General features: G+C 37.0%; 2 protein-coding genes and 1 pseudogene across 2 annotated transcripts; all 3 read left to right on the forward strand.

The window, feature by feature from the left end:
• LOC104752918 (probable disease resistance protein At1g63360) lies at positions 7,408 to 11,309 on the forward strand. Its single transcript, XM_010475184.2, has 2 exons — positions 7,408 to 10,207; positions 10,309 to 11,309. Exons 1-2 carry the CDS (start codon positions 7,544 to 7,546, stop codon positions 10,315 to 10,317), a joined length of 2,673 nt encoding a protein of 890 aa, XP_010473486.1. The 5' UTR covers positions 7,408 to 7,543; the 3' UTR covers positions 10,318 to 11,309.
• Positions 12,292 to 15,115, forward strand: LOC104752919 (3-oxoacyl-[acyl-carrier-protein] synthase III, chloroplastic-like). Its single transcript, XM_010475185.2, has 8 exons — positions 12,292 to 12,832; positions 13,047 to 13,195; positions 13,293 to 13,429; positions 13,522 to 13,627; positions 13,707 to 13,825; positions 14,030 to 14,094; positions 14,182 to 14,407; positions 14,610 to 15,115. The coding sequence occupies exons 1-8, from the start codon at positions 12,642 to 12,644 to the stop codon at positions 14,829 to 14,831; spliced, it is 1,215 nt and encodes a 404-aa protein (XP_010473487.1). The 5' UTR covers positions 12,292 to 12,641; the 3' UTR covers positions 14,832 to 15,115.
• Positions 15,267 to 16,558, forward strand: LOC104752920 (annotated as a pseudogene).

A 17,719-nucleotide genomic window follows, 5' to 3' on the forward strand; every position in this document is an offset into this window, starting at 1 on the left:
TTTTTTTTTTTTTTTTTTTTTTTTTTTTTTTTTTGTTGGCAATAAATTTATCCACTTCAATTATATTTTTGAAAGTGTGGATTTGGCTTAATCTTGCTCTTCTTCTATGCCACACCTTAATTTAATTATAATCACATCAATTAAATTAAAAGTGGATTTGGTTAATCTCCCATTCTTCTTCAAGTTGTTCACCCAACACCTACTAATACATGACCGGTACTCAACCACCTTTTTTGTTTATGTCCCATATATTTATAGTAACACATGTAATTCAAGAAACATCCAAATTACTTGATAACATGCGTTTCCAACTTAAAAAAAAAATATATATTTAACACATCCTAGTAAGGGTATATACGTAGTATATTATATTATGGAGTTAAATTATGTTAATCATATCGTGATGCATTAATTTTGGTATCATAGGAAATACCTATTTCGAGCAAACAACAACAACATACACAAAAAATAACTAACACACCACTCAGCGAGGAGCCAATGCTCAATGAAATGTGACATGAGTTCCTCTCAAAACTCTACATATGAATCATCACTATCTCGACTTATCATGCAGTACTTGTTTTGATAGTCAATGAAATCAATACTTCATAATACGTTTTCGAAGTAACAAAAAAAGTTATATATGATTATAACATAAATGGATTATCACAGTTGGTGTCGTTGAGATATCTTAACATGTCGCACACAAGTATTCAATGTCTACCTCTCGGTTTACGAGAGTTGAAAAACTTACGTCACTTGGATTTAGAGTGGACGGGTAAACTTTTGAGTATTGTTGGAATCTCTGCACTACTGAATTTGAAAGTATTGAAACTACGAGGTTCAAGAGTTAGAGACAACACCGACACGGTGAAGGAGTTGCAAGTCTCGGAACATTTTGAAGTGTTAACAATAGAAATCAGTTAAGATTCAGGTTTGGACCAGTTCAGTGGTTGTACACAAGCTCTAGAGATCAGTGATTTGCAATTAGAATCATCAGACATATCGCGTATAACTAGTATGGATAAAGTTTCTAAACTAGTTTTCGAAGGATGAACTTCAAAGACTGTATAAGAAATATTGAGAAACTCAAAATGGCAATTTTCCAAGTTATTGCTGAGCAAGCTCAAACCATTGAGTTGAGGTGCAGGAAAGGGCTCTTGAACCTTTTCTAAGATTATTCATGTACTTTAAAGTATGTAAATTTATTTTGAATTTAATCATTGGTTCTCTGTTTTTCCGTTTTTCAGATTATAACAAATCTCACGTAGATTTTACATTATCTCACTATCTCATGCACGGCGATGGGAGACAAAAGTCTCACACAACATAACATCATCATCAAGCATGATCCCCGAAAGTATCAAACAAGCTCTTTATATAATAAACGCTAAGCTTCCAACACCAAACCCTCTGGAAGAAACAGAGTCTTTGCCAAATTGCCAAGTAAGCTTTCAGCACACTTCCGTTGACTTCCTCTGTATTCTATGACTTCTGGAAGAAACAAACAACCATAATAGTCTTTCTTTGATTTTCGCTTCGATTTTGGTCCCTCACTTGTTCGGGTTCTTCCACATTTTACAATATGTACACAAACCGATCTAACTGCATCTGAAGTGAAGTGGCTCATATAAACGACAGAAAGTGAAAGGCATGAGAGAAGATTGCTAAGTGATTGCTCATATTGTTTCACTACAACGTGTGTGTTTACGTTCTGTGGAAAAGGAGAAGACTATTCTATCTAACACAGTTTTTATTTTTATTTTAAACGACTATTCAAAGTGTCAGTGTAATAAGTATGTAATTACTGCTTCGGGTACCCACCAAAGTAATTAAAACGTTTTGAAGATCTTACAATTTTGGTATCCGATGTTTTCGAAGCCAAAAGATTTTCCTCTTTTTCTTTGAAAACAATTGAGCAAAAAAAAATAAAATTTGTCACTGTCGGCAAAGGCTGTCGGTGCTTTTCAACCATGCAAAGGTTTACAATGATGTTGTGGTTGAAGAAACGGATTTGGTGAAGGTTAAGACTTTTTTGGCTAGAGAGAAGAACATTCATGCTCCATTTTTGAAAAGACTACCCAAGTTAGAAGATCCAGGAAAATTTGTTGTTCCATGCTCCATTTTAGGAGTGAACTTTGAGGATTCCCTTTGTGACATTGGATCCAGTGTGAACGTAATGTCTAAGGCTGTTGCAGAGAGGTTGGGGATTGATGATATGAAGGCTTCTAAGGTCTCTCTAAAGTTTGCAAATGCTGTCACCACGACTCCACAAGACTTCATTAACAATTTAGATGTTCGAGTTGGGAATTGCTTGGTTGCTACAGATTTTCATGTTGTGGAAATGAGCGAGGGTTCTGTTATGCCTTTGATTCTTGGGAGACCTTTCTTAGCAACAGTGGGAGCAGTTGTTGACTTGCCAAATACGAGGAGAACCTTCTCTAACATTGATGATAAGGTCTTCTACAACACAATCACTGCAAATAAAGCTATACAACATGGCTCTTGTCTAGTTGTAGAACATGAGAAGGAGGTGGATGTCGTGATATTGGGAGAGAATGATGATAAGAATGAGGTCAACGAAGTCCTGGATGGAGACACTCATTCTTCTGAGAAGAGGTCTAAGAAGGTTAAGAAGAGAGACAAGCCGAAGATAGAGAGAGTGATACCAGATCTTCACATCACCTTGGTACCCCAAAAATATGTTAGAGACACCATTGAGTACAAGGTGAAGTGCAANATATCTCCAAGTTCAATAATGTTTAGATCAGTCTATCCCATTATGAGACCGATCGATCCCCACCCTTGCCAACACAACTCCGACACTAGCTGCGAAATCACCGGTTTTTGTTTCTATTTCTTTCTTTTTCATTTTCATGTTTTCTTATTTTCTTTTTGGGATTCATTCTTTTCCTTAGCTTTGCTTTCACACCGGGACGGTGTGAAGCAAGTCCAGGGGAGGGATGTCTCCAAGTTACTAATATTGTTTTCTTTGGCTGTTTCTTTTGTTTGAGTCAGTTTGTCGTGTCTGAAAAAAAAACGAAAAAAAAAATTGGGAAACTATGATCATTTCTAGGAATCTTTTGCTTTGAACTAACACTCTTATGATTACTTTAGTACTTTTGATTTTTGAATGAAGCTTGGAATGCACATGAGCAGTCTCAACAAGCCCCAAAAGACACTCGCCAAGGAGAACACTAAGTTGAACCAGAAGTTGTCTCTAGCTTTGACATGACTTAACCAGACTTAATTGCTTACCTTGGGGCTTGGTATACATCGGACAAGACTCCTCCCTCGAGCCTCACGAGATATGCAACTCCTCACAAAGTATGCTTCCCCTCTCTCTTCCCTTCAATACTCAGTAAAAAAAAGAGAAAAAGAAGAAGNCAAGATGACGAATTCGAGAGCTCGTTCGAGTATGAGTTCTCATCCTCCCATCACTTGACACCTGAAACCACGGTCAAGCTATAGACCTTAAACAAGCGCTTATGGGAGGCAACCCATGGGGTTTGTGCTGGCTTACCCTTTCATTTTTTATTATTTGTCTTAGGATTTTGGTTTTGTTTTAGGATTTATTACGGTGAAATCACGTCCGGTGTTAAGTGTTTTCAGGAACAGGTTCCAAACGCAGAAGATGCGAAATTTTTTGTTCCAGGAGCTTCGGATCGATCGATCCTCCTTACAGATCGGTCGATCCCGTTGGTTTGCTGCGGATATCTCCAAGTTCAATAATGTTTAGATCAGTCTATCCCATTATGAGACCGATCGATCCCCACCCTTGCCAACACAACTCCGACACTAGCTGCGAAATCACCGGTTTTTGTTTCTATTTCTTTCTTTTTCATTTTCATGTTTTCTTATTTTCTTTTTGGGATTCATTCTTTTCCTTAGCTTTGCTTTCACACCGGGACGGTGTGAAGTAAGTCCAGGGGAGGGATGTCTCCAAGTTACTAATATTGTTTTCTTTGGCTGTTTCTTTTGTTTGAGTCAGTTTGTCGTGTCTGAAAAAAAAACGAAAAAAAAAATTGGGAAACTATGATCATTTCTAGGAATCTTTTGCTTTGAACTAACACTCTTATGATTACTTTAGTACTTTTGATTTTTGAATGAAGCTTGGAATGCACATGAGCAGTCTCAACAAGCCCCAAAAGACACTCGCCAAGGAGAACACTAAGTTGAACCAGAAGTTGTCTCTAGCTTTGACATGACTTAACCAGACTTAATTGCTTACCTTGGGGCTTGGTATACATCGGACAAGACTCCTCCCTCGAGCCTCACGAGATATGCAACTCCTCACAAAGTATGCTTCCCCTCTCTCTTCCCTTCAATACTCAGTAAAAAAAAGAGAAAAAGAAGAAGAAAGAAGAAAAGGATATAGGTAATAAAAGAAGTGAACCGAGGGTTGTGCGTAAACCCGTGCATCTTTCGGAACTCATGGAAACCTGTCCACCAGAAAAGAGCAAAGGATTGATAAAAAAAATACAATGATACCCTAGAAAATTAGGGAGAAATCAATTCTTTGGAAGTGAGAAAAGAGAGAGGAAAGGAAGCATAAGAGGAGGTCTTGGGCGATAAAAGGTTGAAGGAGTCAATTAAGTTCAATGATCGATACTCCCATGGTAAGACCGCACTCTTTAACTAATCTGATGTAGAGAGACAACGATGGGGAGACTAAAGGTTCTCTAAGGCCGTGGAGTTCAGAGTAGGGAGTGTTGATCCTAATCATGGGCAGAGTACAGAAAGTAGTTCTCAATTTGATGTGATGAAGAGTGCAAAGAAGAAGTTCCCAAGAATATGTGAGTTTCCACTTTCAAACCTTTTCTCTGTTCCTGAGTTTTTGTCTGTTCATGCTTGAGGACAAGCAAAGATTCAAGTCCGGGGGAATGGATGTGTCTGTATTTTATAGGATTTTAACCATAGTTTTTGTATTAGTTTTGAGTCTTTTGTTAGGTCCAAGTGTGCTTTTAGATTTCTTTTAGTCTTTTGTGAGTCTTTACAGGTCCTAGGTGACTTTGGATGAAATCTGAGCGTTTTGGGGATGAAAACATGCATCTGGAGCCAATTGGTTGAAGACTGATCGAGCTAGTCAGCAGATGGAGTGAGAGCAGAAAAACGTTCCGGATCGATTGATCCTCTCTCGAGATCGATTATTCCCGTCCCCGACGCAACTTTCCTTATTTGTTTTAAACCGACTTTTAGGGTTTTATTTTAATATTTAAGTTAGAAGCACGGCCTCCAGAGACGTAAGCTTTATTTTCTGAGACTATTTTGTATTGAGAGCAAAGGGAGAAGATCTCTAATCCTTCTTGACACTTTGGAGAAGATTTCTAAACCCTATTTTCTAATCTTTTGCAATTCAATTATGTTTTCTTCATTATTGATTTGCTGTTTATGCTTCTCCATGTCTGAGTAGTTTCACTGTTGGGTTTAGGGGTTTAGAAGGGTTTCTATGATTAATTGATGCTAGATTTGTTAGATTAGGGATTGATCTTATTGTTCTTCATCTATAGTTGTTCTTAATGCTTAAGCTAGATTGATCACCTAGATTAAGATCTTAGGTTTAATTCATCGGGGCACCAAAAGTGTTGTTGAGTTGCTGGAAAAGAACTTAGGTGAGCAAGGTGGACCTTAGCCAACGAAAGTTGAAGTTGAGGCACCTTGTGAACAGATCAAACTTGAACCTTTATTGCTTGCTTGGTTTGCTAGGTCCAAACGACGGTTTAGGGTTTAGTGAATTCATTGCAGAGATAGTTAACGTTGCGAAAGTAGGTTAGCTTTACAACAGTGATTTGAGTTCTAGGACAGCGTCTAATGCATCCCTATCTAATCATCTAAATTCGTGATCATAAACCCTAAAGATTCCCTGCGTCCATTATTTCTCCATTGCCTTAAAAACATTTGTTTACTTTTCCGTTTTTAGATAGTTACTTGATTCACAAACTTTTCCATTGTCTTAGCTATATTTGATCTTGATAATTTCTTAGTGCAATTGTTTGGTCTCTGTGGATTCGACCCTAAAGTGTTACAACGATACCACTAGATCGTGGTGGAGTATAAATTAGGTTTTAATTGACCTACTGATCAAATAGATCTCCTCTTCTGTACTTTTTCTTAACATTTTTTTGTATTCAACTCAGGAACTGATGTCAATATTAATTAGTATAATTATTTTACAATTTATTCATTTTTAATTTAAGTTTTGAAGTATTGATTTAATGGTTTTGTTTCAAAGAAAGTTTGAAAATTGGGAGATGCTACGATTAGTAGTCTATACTTTTTCTCAAGTTGAAAGTAATGTACCTTTAATTATCTTTTGCATGACAAAAACAATCTGTTTCGCCTGATCGCGCAATAGACTTGCTCAAGTCCAGGTATGGGTTAATAGAGTTGAGACTATCGAAAACAGAGTCCCTAATCTTCTTAGTGCTAGAAATATTGAACTTCAAAGACTGTATAAGAAATATTGAGAAACTCAAAATGGCAATTTTCCAAGTATTGCTGAGCAAGCTCAAAACCATTGAAGTGCAGGAGAGGGCGCTTGAACCTTTTCTAAAATTATTCATGTACTTTAAAGTATGTAAATTTAATTTGAATTGAATCATTGGTTCTCTGTTTTTCCGTTTTTCAGATTATAACAAAATCTCACGTAAATTTTACATTATCTCACGATCTCATGCATGGCGATCGGAGACAAAAGTCTCACACAACATTAACATCATCATCAAGCATGATCCCCGAAAGTATCAAACAAGCTCTTTATATAAACGCCAAGCTTCCAACACCTAAAACAGAGTCTTTATCAAATTGCCAAGTAAGCTTTTCAGTTCACACTTCCGTTGACTTCCTCTGTATTCTATATGACTTTTGGAAGAAACAACCATAAATAGTCTGTCTTTGATTTTCGCTTCGATTTTGGTCCCTCACTTGTTCGGGTTCTTCCACATTCTACAATATGTACACAAACCGATCTAACTGCATCTGAAGTGAAGTGGCTCATATACTTTTGGAAGAAAGAAATATTGTTAACAACAGAAAGTGAAAGGCATGCATAGTGGGAAATGAGAGAAGATTGCTAACTCACTGTGTGATGATTGCTCATATTGTTTCACTACAACGTGTGTGTTTACGTTCTGTGGAAAAGGAGAAGACTATTCTATCTAACACAGTTTCATTTAATTTTAAACGACTATTCAAAGTGTCAGTATGTAATTACTGCTTCGGGTACCCACCAAAGTAATTAAAACGTTTTGAAAGATCTTACAATTTTGGTATCCGATGTTTTCGAAGCTAAAAGATTTTCCTCTTTTTCTTTGAAAACAATTGAGCAAAAAAAAAAAATAATTTGTCACTGTCGGCAAAGGCTGTCGGTGCTTTTCAACCATGCAAAGTATCTCATATTTTAGACTCACTCGAACGAGAATTTAATACTATTTCGAGTGGACCAAAACGTAATAGTCTTTTCTTCAATTGTTCTTTGCATCGTCTCTGGTACGTACGCTCAAATTAGTAAACTTCAAATTTCAGATCTCTCAATTTCTGTAAAATGGGTCTCCCTTTCTCGATACCCTCCTTTGATCCGTGTGTAAATGAAGTCTCTGAATGGCTAGAGACGAGTGTAAGATATATTCTAAATCTCGAGAAGAATCTTGTGGATCTAGAGAGAACCATGGAGGAGCTCAAGGCTAAGCGGGATGATTTGTCAAGACGGCTCACAATTGAGGAGGGCAGAGGTCTGCAAAGGCTTGCCGAATTCGAGGTATGGCTTAATAGAGTTGTGATTGTCGAAAAAGAAGTCAGTGATATTCTTTATGATAGAGATGTTCAACTTCAAAGGATGTGTCTTTTCGGGTTTTGCTCTATGAGTTTACTGTCAAGCCACCGTTACGGGAAAAGTGTTTTCTTAACGTTGGGAAAAGTTGAGGAACTGAAAAATAAAGAGTTTAACGTGATCGCTGAGCAAGCTCAAACGCCTGGGGTGGAGGAACAACCTCTTGAACCGATAATTGTTGGTCAAGAAACAATGCTCGAGAAGGCATGGAAACATCTCATGGAAGATGGAGTTGGTATTATGGGTATCTACGGTATGGGTGGTGTAGGGAAGACAACTCTTCTCACACAAATCAACAATAAGTTCAGTAACGATAGACGGGGATTTGACTACGTTATTTGGGTTGTGGTATCTAAAGACTCACAGATGGAGGAGATTCAAGAGGAAATCGCTGAGAAAGTTGGTCGTAATGGAGAGGAATGGAAACAAATGGATAGAAGGCAAAAGACTAGCTGTTTATTCAAATTCTTAAAGGAAAAGAGTTTTGTGTTGTTTTTAGATGACATATGGGAGAAGGTGAATTTAGCTGAAATCGGAGTTCCGGATCCAAGAACACATAAAGGATGTAAATTGGCATTTACCACTCGTTCTATGGATGTATGTGCGCAAATGGGGGTTGAAAAACCAATGGAAGTCCAATGCTTGGCAGACAATGACGCATTTGATTTTTTCCAGACAAAGGTTGGTGAAACAACACTTGGAAGCGATCCGGGAATCCCCGAACTTGCAAGAGAAGTTGCTAAAAAATGTTGTGGCTTACCATTGGCTCTCAAAATCATAGGCCAGACCATGTCATCCAAGACGAAGGTACAAGAATGGCGTCATGCGATACATGTTTTGAATTCATACGCTGCAGAGTTTTTTGGCATGGAAGATGAGATCCTTCCGCTTTTGAAGTATAGCTACGATAGTCTTAAGGGGGAGCAGGTAAAGTCGTGTTTGCTATATTGTGCTTTATATCCAGAAGATGCTGAAATTGTGAAAGATGACTTGATAGAGCAATTGATATGCGAGAATATCATAGATGGAAGTGAAGGTATAGAAAAGGCTGAGGACAAGGGTTATGATATTATTGGTAGTCTTGCCCGCGCATCATTGTTGATGGAGGGGAAGGATCAGTTTGGAAGAGGTGTTGTGCGTATGCATGACGTTGTTCGTGAAATGGCCTTATGGATTGCTTCTGAATTGGGAACACAAAAAGAGGCCTTCATTGTGCGTGCAGGTGTTGGGTTACGTGAAATTCCAAAGGTGAAGAATTGGAACATTGTGCGAAGGATGTCGTTAATGGAGAATACGATTCTTCATCTCGTTGGGAGTCCTGAATGTATGGAACTCACAACTTTCCTCATGGGAGTGTCACAATGTGGAAGTATCGTTGGTCAATTGGAAGATATCTCGAGTCAATTCTTCAATTACATGCCAAAGTTAGTTGTTTTGGATTTATCGGGTAATTTCTTTCTCTCTGAATTGCCGGAAGGAATATCAAATCTAGTTTCCTTGCAATATCTCAACTTGAGTGAAACTGGCATACGTTGTTTGCCAAAGAAGAAGGTACTACAAGAGTTGAAAAAACTAATTCACTTGGATTTGGAGGATACATCAAAGCTTGAAAGTATTGCTGGTATATCAAGTCTGTATAATCTGAAAGTTTTGAAATTAAGTGAATCTGGTTTGCCATGGGATCTCCACACAGTGAAGGAGTTGGAAACTTTGGGACATTTAGAGATTTTAACTACAAGTTTCAATGTTTCTCCAACTCTGGAGCAATTTTTGAGCTCTCTTAGGCTGATGAGTCATACACGATTTTTACTGATCTCTGACGATTTTGAAACATCACCAAATATACATCTTGAATCAACTGGAATATCACTTTTAGGATCTATGGACAAGCTTCGGGATTTCAAAATTCAGTGCTGTCGTATCCCTGAGATAAAGATCGGAAGGATATGTAGCTTCTTGAGCCTGGTCAACGTTTTTATAATGGGTTGTGGAAGCTTGAGGGAATTGACGTTTCTGATCTTCGCTCCAAATCTTAGAACTCTTGAGTTTATTGATTCATACGACATTGAAGATATAATAAACAAAGAGAAAGCTTGTGAAGTTGAAGAATCAGGGAATGTTCCTTTCCAAAAGCTGAATGTTCTTCATTTCGAAAATCTACCAAAGCTGAAGAGTATATATTGGAGTCCTCTACCCTTTCCATGTCTAGAGAAAATCGTTGTACGGGGATGTCCAAATCTGAAAAAGCTTCCACTCGATTCCAAAAGTGGCAAGCAGGGTGAAAATGGATGCATCATAAGTTACGAATCTCCAGGATGGATTAAAGATGTGGAATGGGAAGACGAAGCTACAAAACTCCGCTTCTTATCTTCATGCATGGTAACATTTCTCCTCTTCTCTTATTTGATTTTCAAGGATTCTAACTGCTTCCATCTTTAATGCCTCTTGTCTCTTTTTGTGTGTGTTAATTTTGATAATAGGAGTACTGACAGAGGCTTACTAAGGGAGCAAGTTCAAAGTTGATAAAGTCATCTTTTGGGTTTAATTTGTTCCAAAGGGAAACTTTTTATCTCTCTCTCTCTCTGCTTTCCATATCTATTTATCTCTATCATCTTTCAAACTCTGTATTGCTTTCTATGAGTTGTTTTTATAATTCTTTTCTTTTGTATGCCTTTCACATGAACCATACTTTAAAGGCTATCGAAAATGGTTGCAACTTTATATATTGAGATGTGAATTTCTTGTGATGATGATAAGATAGATAATGGGAGCTGATAGAGTTAAGTGAAAAATCTAGTCCAGTCAGTGTTATTGACTAAATAGAAGTGTTGTGGATCATTGTGAGAGTATCCTGCGCGATCACTGTGGGTGTTTAGAGCTTGTGTGCTCTGCTCTTAGGGAGATAAGATTGGAGAACTGTAACTCCAAGCTCATCAATTAGGTTTGATTTGCGTCCATGGCTTGATTGGATGGAGAATCGTTTTGTGTTGGGAGATTACACTAATTTTGAGAAGTTGCATCTTGCACATGACGTGCATTTCAAAGCAACACAAGTTCTCGGTTTCGAAATCCGGTAAATCCATGCTTCTTGAGTCTTTCTGATGTGTGTGTACAAGGTTAAATATGCCTACCGGAGTTGAGTTGACGTGGCTGATGTTTGCTCCAACTCTTACATATATTGATGTTGAGTGTTCAGACCAACTAGAAGATCTAATAAGCAAAGAGAAGGCTACTGTAGGTCTGAAGAATCAGAGATTGGTCCTTTTCCCTGTCTAAAGACAATCGCTGCAATAGGATGACCAAAGCTAAAAAGCCTTTCGCTCAAACACCGAGAGAAAGAATGGACTGAAGGTCTTGAATGGGAGGTTGAAGCTACCAACCACCGCTTCTTACGTTCATGTGTATAGGTTTATAGTTTATCATGCTCTGTAATCAGATTAAACCAAATCCACTTTATCATTACTCATATTTCTGTCTTTAATTTGGTCTGATTACAGATTTGTGTGTTTGAATGTGGTTTGTGGCTACTCTGTTACCGTAAACATGATCTCATGGTCTTCTCTCTATCCGTAAAAGGTCTCAGCCACCAAACTATGAAGCTTCTTTTTATTAAACCGGTCCACACTGACCACACAACCAACTACATATGACAACATTTGCTCTTTCTAACATTTACATTTTCTTTTGGCAATAAATTTTATTCCTTTAAATTTATTCACTTCAATTATATTTTTGAAAGTGGATTCGGTTTAATCTTACTCTTCTTCTATGCCACACCTTAATTTAAATTTTAATCACATCAATTAAATTAAAAGTGGATTTGGTTAATCTCCTATTCTTCTTCAAGTTGTTCACCCAACACCTACTAATACATGACCGGTACTCAACCACCTTTTTTGTTTATGTCCCATATATTCATAGTAACACATGTAATTCAAGAAACATCCAAATTACTTGATAACATGCGTTTCCAACCGTTTTTAAAAAAAAATTAACACATCCTAGTAAGTGTATATACATAGTATATTATATTATGGAGTTAAATTATGTTTATCATATCCTGATGCATTAATTTTGGTATCATAGGAAATTTTACAGTGACCAACCTTTTTCGGGCAAACAACAACAACATACACAAAAACTAACTAACACACCACTCAGCTAGGAGGAGCCAATGCTCAATGAAATGTGACATGAGTTCCTCTCAAAACTCTACATATGAATCATCATCACTATCTCGACTTATCACGCAGTACTTGTTTTGATAGTCAATGAAATCAATACTTTCATAATACGTTTTCCAAGTTACAAAGAAAGTTATATACTGATATGTTTTGATGTTTCCATTTACCACATGATTTGGGGGGTGTTACATGTCAGTTTGTGAATAAATTTGGTTTGATTGAAAAAAAAAACAAATAAAGGGAGTAGTTTAGTTTTGAATGGCATTGGAATCTCCTCAAAACTGACCTGTCACACTCACCTCCCCTGTCTCCTCCTCTCTTCGCTTCGGTACTTCCGAAGATTTGATTTTTTTTCTTTACACTCTCTCTCTCTCTCTCTCTCTCTCTCTCTCTCTCTCTCTCTCTCTCTCTCTCTCACACACACACACACACATACACACAAAATCGCAATACAAGAAAAAGCTAAAATTCGAATCTTTGTCTTCGTAATTTCTTCTCTCATTCATTCCGGTGATGCAATCTCTGGCATTACGCTAAATTCGAGCTGAAAGAGATAGATAGAAAGAAAGATCCTTGATTTTGCATTGAACCAATCTCGTTTCGTTGTTCTTCGATTCATTTCAATCAGAATGGCGAATGCATCTGGGTTCTTCACTTCTCCTTCGATTCCTAACCTACGAAGCAGAATCAATGTTCCGATTGGAGTTTCTCGATCTGGGTTTTGTGTTTCGACTCGATTCTCTAACAGGGTTTTGTGCTCTACCCTCAGCTCTGTCGATAAGGATGCTTCGTCGTCTCCTTCTCAATATCAACGACCCAGGTGACATAAAAATCACATCTTTATGTCTTCTCTTCTTCTCAGATTCTTTAATATCCCATTGATTCAAGATCGTTCTTTTGCTATTAGGATTAAAAAAAAATCACATCTTTATTGTAGAGTCTTTAGCTTTAGCTTTAAGATGATCTTTAAACCAAATTTATTACAAGTTTTGCTTTTGAGTAATGCATTTAAATGGTCTTTGATTCACTTAAAGGTTAGTGCCGAGTGGCTGCAAATTGATTGGATGTGGATCAGCGGTTCCAAGTCTTTTGATTTCTAATGATGATCTTGCGAAAATAGTCGATACTAATGATGAATGGATAGCTACTCGTACTGGTATTCGCAATCGTCGAGTTGTTTCAGGTAAACTTATAACATTGGTTTGTTCTGCTATGATAAGTTAAAGAGTATCATTCAGTGATGTGGAGAGAGACGTTAATTTGTAAAAATACTATTGAAGGCAAAGATAGCTTGGTTGGCTTAGCAGTAGAAGCAGCTACCAAAGCTCTTGAAATGGCTGAGGTTGTTCCTGAAGATATTGACTTAGTCTTGATGTGCACTTCCACTCCTGATGATCTATTCGGTGCTGCGCCACAGGTATTTATTGACCCTTTGATTCTAAAATTTCTCTTCGTTGGAGTAAGAGAGTTCTTGTTGTTTGATTCGTGATAATTCTCTGTTAATGACAGATTCAAAAGGCACTTGGTTGCACAAAGAACCCATTGGCCTATGATATCACAGCTGCTTGTAGTGGATTTGTTTTGGGTCTAGTTTCAGCTGCTTGTCATATAAGGGGTAAAAGTCAACTATGATGAAAACTTGATGAGTACTTTAGTAAGATAAGTGTATAACTGTTGCCGCTTTCTTTTTTCAGGGGGAGGTTTTAAGAATGTTTTAGTGATTGGAGCTGATTCTTTATCTCGGTTTGTTGATTGGACGGATAGAGGGACCTGCATTCTATTTGGGGACGCTGCTGGTGCTGTGGTTGTTCAGGTACTGTGCTTTATAAAGCTTTGAACAGTCTCGAGAGTTCATTATATTCAAAGTTCGTATATAATGTTCACTGACTTAATGAAACAGAGTATAACCTTTAGTAAGTAACATAATCATTAGACAGTGCTTGCCACATTGCATATCATACCGTGGCTTAGAAGATTAACCTTTGTTTTTAAAGAAGTGTTCTTTCATTTCGCGCAGGCCTGTGATATTGAAGATGATGGGTTGTTTAGTTTTGATGTGCACAGCGATGGGGACGGTCGAAGGTATTAAAATTCACATTCCATTTTCTTGGCATAACATCCATCTTATTTTTCCCTTAAGAACCCACAGTAAGATTCTCTGTTTTGCAGACATTTGAATGCTTCTGTTAAAGAATCCCAAACTGATGGTGAATCAAGCTCCAATGGCTCGGTGTTTGGAGACTTTCCACCAAAACAATCTTCATATTCTTGTATTCAGATGAATGGAAAAGAGGTGTTTCGCTTTGCTGTCAAATGTGTTCCTCAATCTATTGAGTCTGCTTTGCAAAAAGCTGGTCTTCCTGCTTCTGCCATCGACTGGCTCCTCCTCCATCAGGTTACTCTTCTTATCAAAATCTTATTGCTAATAGATATGTATTCAAGCTTGAATGGGGGAAAGTTTAGAGCTTTCAAGTATACTTATCATTAATTCAGTTTCCATTGATAATGGAGCTGAAACTCGAGTTGAAATGGCGAAAGTTTCAATCTTTTGTACTGGAAAAATGGTTAAACAGAAAGGTTTTGAAATATATTTGCAGGCGAACCAGAGAATAATAGACTCTGTGGCTACAAGGCTTCATTTTCCACCAGAGCGAGTCATATCGAATTTGGCTAATTACGGTAACACGAGCGCTGCTTCGATTCCTCTAGCTCTTGATGAGGCAGTGAGAAGCGGAAAAGTTAAACCAGGACATACCATAGCCACATCCGGTTTTGGAGCCGGTTTAACGTGGGGATCAGCAATTGTCCGATGGAGATGAATGGCTAAAGTCCAACATGTAAGTTTACTTCAGAGCCAAGGTTTTTTACTCCCTCGAGGAACACTGGAAACTTGGTTTAATAGGTCTTGTTTGGTCCGATTAAACCTAGAGGTAAAAGCGCATTTTGTTTGAATTCGGTCTCTCTTTTTGTTGAAAGTTTCATTTGTTGTTTACTTTGTTTAACTTGTTAGTTATTTCGAATGCTAATAATGAAAAAGAGAAGTAAAAAATAGCATTCTTTCATCATTTCTTGTTTGTAATGTTAAAAGACAAAATTTCTCCAATTGCTTAATCTTTTTTTCTTCCGTCTTTGAGAACTATTTCAATCCCAATATTTGAAGTTGACATATGACCAACCATATTTTTATTTATTTAATCGCATTACCTAAAAAAGCAAATTATTGAGGTTTTAGACTCAAACATTATATAAAAAACTCGTGTGTCATGTGTGAAATCAAGATTTTCTCAACTAAAAATCACTTTAGAGAATCCAATGCACCATCTAAGTAAAAGTATATGTATAATTGGCGTATTCACTTGTATCTCTATTATATGTTTCATTTAAACCTTAAACACATCTTTTGTTAAGTAAGAATGGATCTGAAGGAGCGTCCTTCGACCGTAAGAGGCGACAAGATAAGCGAAGAAACTTAGAGTTTGATCTCTTCACTTTCTTCAGACGCAGATGGCCAAGGGAAGAAGCTTTGTAAGTATCAAGGATGTTGGTATTACTACAACACTCTCCAAGGCGTTCTTAATTTCCAGAGAGGTTTTAAACCGCAAGACACCGATATAATCCTCGCTTCTTTCCCCAAATCAGGCACTACATGGCTCAAGGCCCTCACTGTCGCCCTCCTTGAAAAATCGAAGCACCGTTCGTCTGATGATCATCCTCTTCTCTCTGAAAATCCTCATGGGATTGTACCATTCTTAGAGATTGATATCTATATGGAAAGCTCATCAAGTCCTGACTTGGACAATTTCTCATCATTTCCTAGGCTCTTCTCGACTCACATGCCACTTCACACTATGCAAGAGACACTCAAGGACTCTCCTTGCAAGATTGTGTTACATGTGTAAGAACGCAAAGGACACGTTGATCTCGTGGTGGTTTTCATAAGCGCAATGCATAAAATAGAACTAGACAGAAGCATTCTCGAGTCTATATACAAATCATTTTGTAGCGGAGCTATCTATTATGGACCTTTTTGGGAACATGTCCTGAGCTATTGGAGAGTAAGCTTAGAAGACCCCAACCATGTTCTTTTCATGAGGTAGGAGGAAATGAAAGCAGAGCCTCGTGATCAGATCAAGAGACTTGCGGACATCTTGGGGTGTTCTTTTACTAAGGAAGAAGAAGAGAGTGGATCCGTGGAGGAGATCTTGGATCTTTACTCTTTGCGTAATCTGAGCGGTTTGGAGGTCAACAAAACCCGAAGAATAAATAACGTGGATCACAAGGATTATTTCCGAAAGGGGGAAGTCGGTGATTGGAAGAATTATCTTACTCCTGAAATGGAGAACAAGATAGACATGATCATCCAAGAGAAACTCGAAGGTTCTGGTTTGAAACTCTAGATATGGTTTAGGTTGTCTTTGATGCAACATAATAAGAGTACCTTCCCTTGTTATGTTCCTTAGTAATGTACTTTGATTGTTAATAAAAAAAATCGCTTTCGTTTGCAAAATTGCAACTATATAAAAAGTATCTTAGGGTTTGAAATTGAATTTTCTTTTGTTTTTGGTGGAAGTGTTTATTCATGTTTAATACAACTATATATATACTAAAAGGATGTTCACCTCAAAAATATATCTTTATTATGTTTTCTTGAGATTCTTCCAAGACCCAATTCACAACCGTCTGCAACTGTATTAGTTTTTCAGTACTTTTAGTTTTAAAACCTTAAGATTAATAAAACAATATTGTAAAGGAAAAATGGGAATTGTTCTTCGGGGTGAACCAAATGACAGATAACTTTGAGTCTTTGAGGACAAAAAGGATAAATATAAAACGTGTTCGTCTGAGTCATATCCAAGTCAGATCGATGTCTAATCCTCTATTACTATTCTACCAAGATTCATTGGCATTTAGCTTAAAATAATTTTATACGGCCACGTATGAAGTTAATTAAGACGATATTCGTAGATTTTAAACTGATATTGGGTTTAGTTGACTAAATTTATTTGCTTGCATGTGTCGTCCGTCAATCTGATACAAATATTCAAGTCATCCGAAAAATCAGATCTTGTATACATTTAAATTTTTGTTCAAAAAAAAAAAAAAAAGTATACATTTATTTTATAAAATATTGGATGAGATAACTTACACACAATGTCTCTAAAATACCCATCTTTATTGAATCATTTCCGATATGTGTTAAAGAAAAAAAAAATGGGTAGGAAAGTTGTGTTAAAATTTGTTGGATAATTTTATGAAGAGCACGTCTCTTTGACTCTTTGCATGAGACCGAATGGGTCTTTTAAATGTGGATCGAGTTGTCCCACGTCCAACAAATTATAAGTTTTGTCTATTTTAATTATTTGAGATCTTGTCCTTTTTTTTTTTGCGAAAATTTATGAGATCTTGTCTTCTTATTTTAATTCAATTATATAGTACAGAAAAAATCAGGCAAACAAAAACTAAAGAAAACTAAATAGCTAACACAAAAATATAATGGAAGAGTGAAGAATTATAACGTAAGTACGTAACAAAAGTTACCTAGTGAAAGAGATCAGCTAGTGTGTTTCAATTTAAGAGTGAATTGGCTAATATATATATATGAAAACAAGCCATTGCTTTTACAAAAGTTCTTAAAAACTACATAGATTTCAATAAAAACAAATATTGAATGAAATTCAATACGTTATTCGTAATTTTTGTCTAAAAA

Source organism: Camelina sativa, chromosome 16, assembly GCF_000633955.1.
Source record: "Camelina sativa cultivar DH55 chromosome 16, Cs, whole genome shotgun sequence".
In the NCBI taxonomy this organism is placed as follows: domain Eukaryota; kingdom Viridiplantae; phylum Streptophyta; class Magnoliopsida; order Brassicales; family Brassicaceae; genus Camelina; species Camelina sativa.

What these genes read in the sequence shown, in the direction of transcription:
- LOC104752919 (XM_010475185.2), top strand. Translation starts at nt 12,642, where the DNA reads ATGGCGAATGCATCTGGGTTCTTCACTTCTCCTTCGATTCCTAACCTA. An exon ending in CAATCGTCGAGTTGTTTCAG is followed by an intron (nt 13,196 to 13,292) that starts GTAAACTTATAA and finishes ATACTATTGAAG; the next exon opens with GCAAAGATAGCTTGGTTGGC. An exon ending in CTGGTGCTGTGGTTGTTCAG is followed by an intron (nt 13,826 to 14,029) that starts GTACTGTGCTTT and finishes CATTTCGCGCAG; the next exon opens with GCCTGTGATATTGAAGATGA.
- LOC104752918 (XM_010475184.2), top strand. Translation starts at nt 7,544, where the DNA reads ATGGGTCTCCCTTTCTCGATACCCTCCTTTGATCCGTGTGTAAATGAA.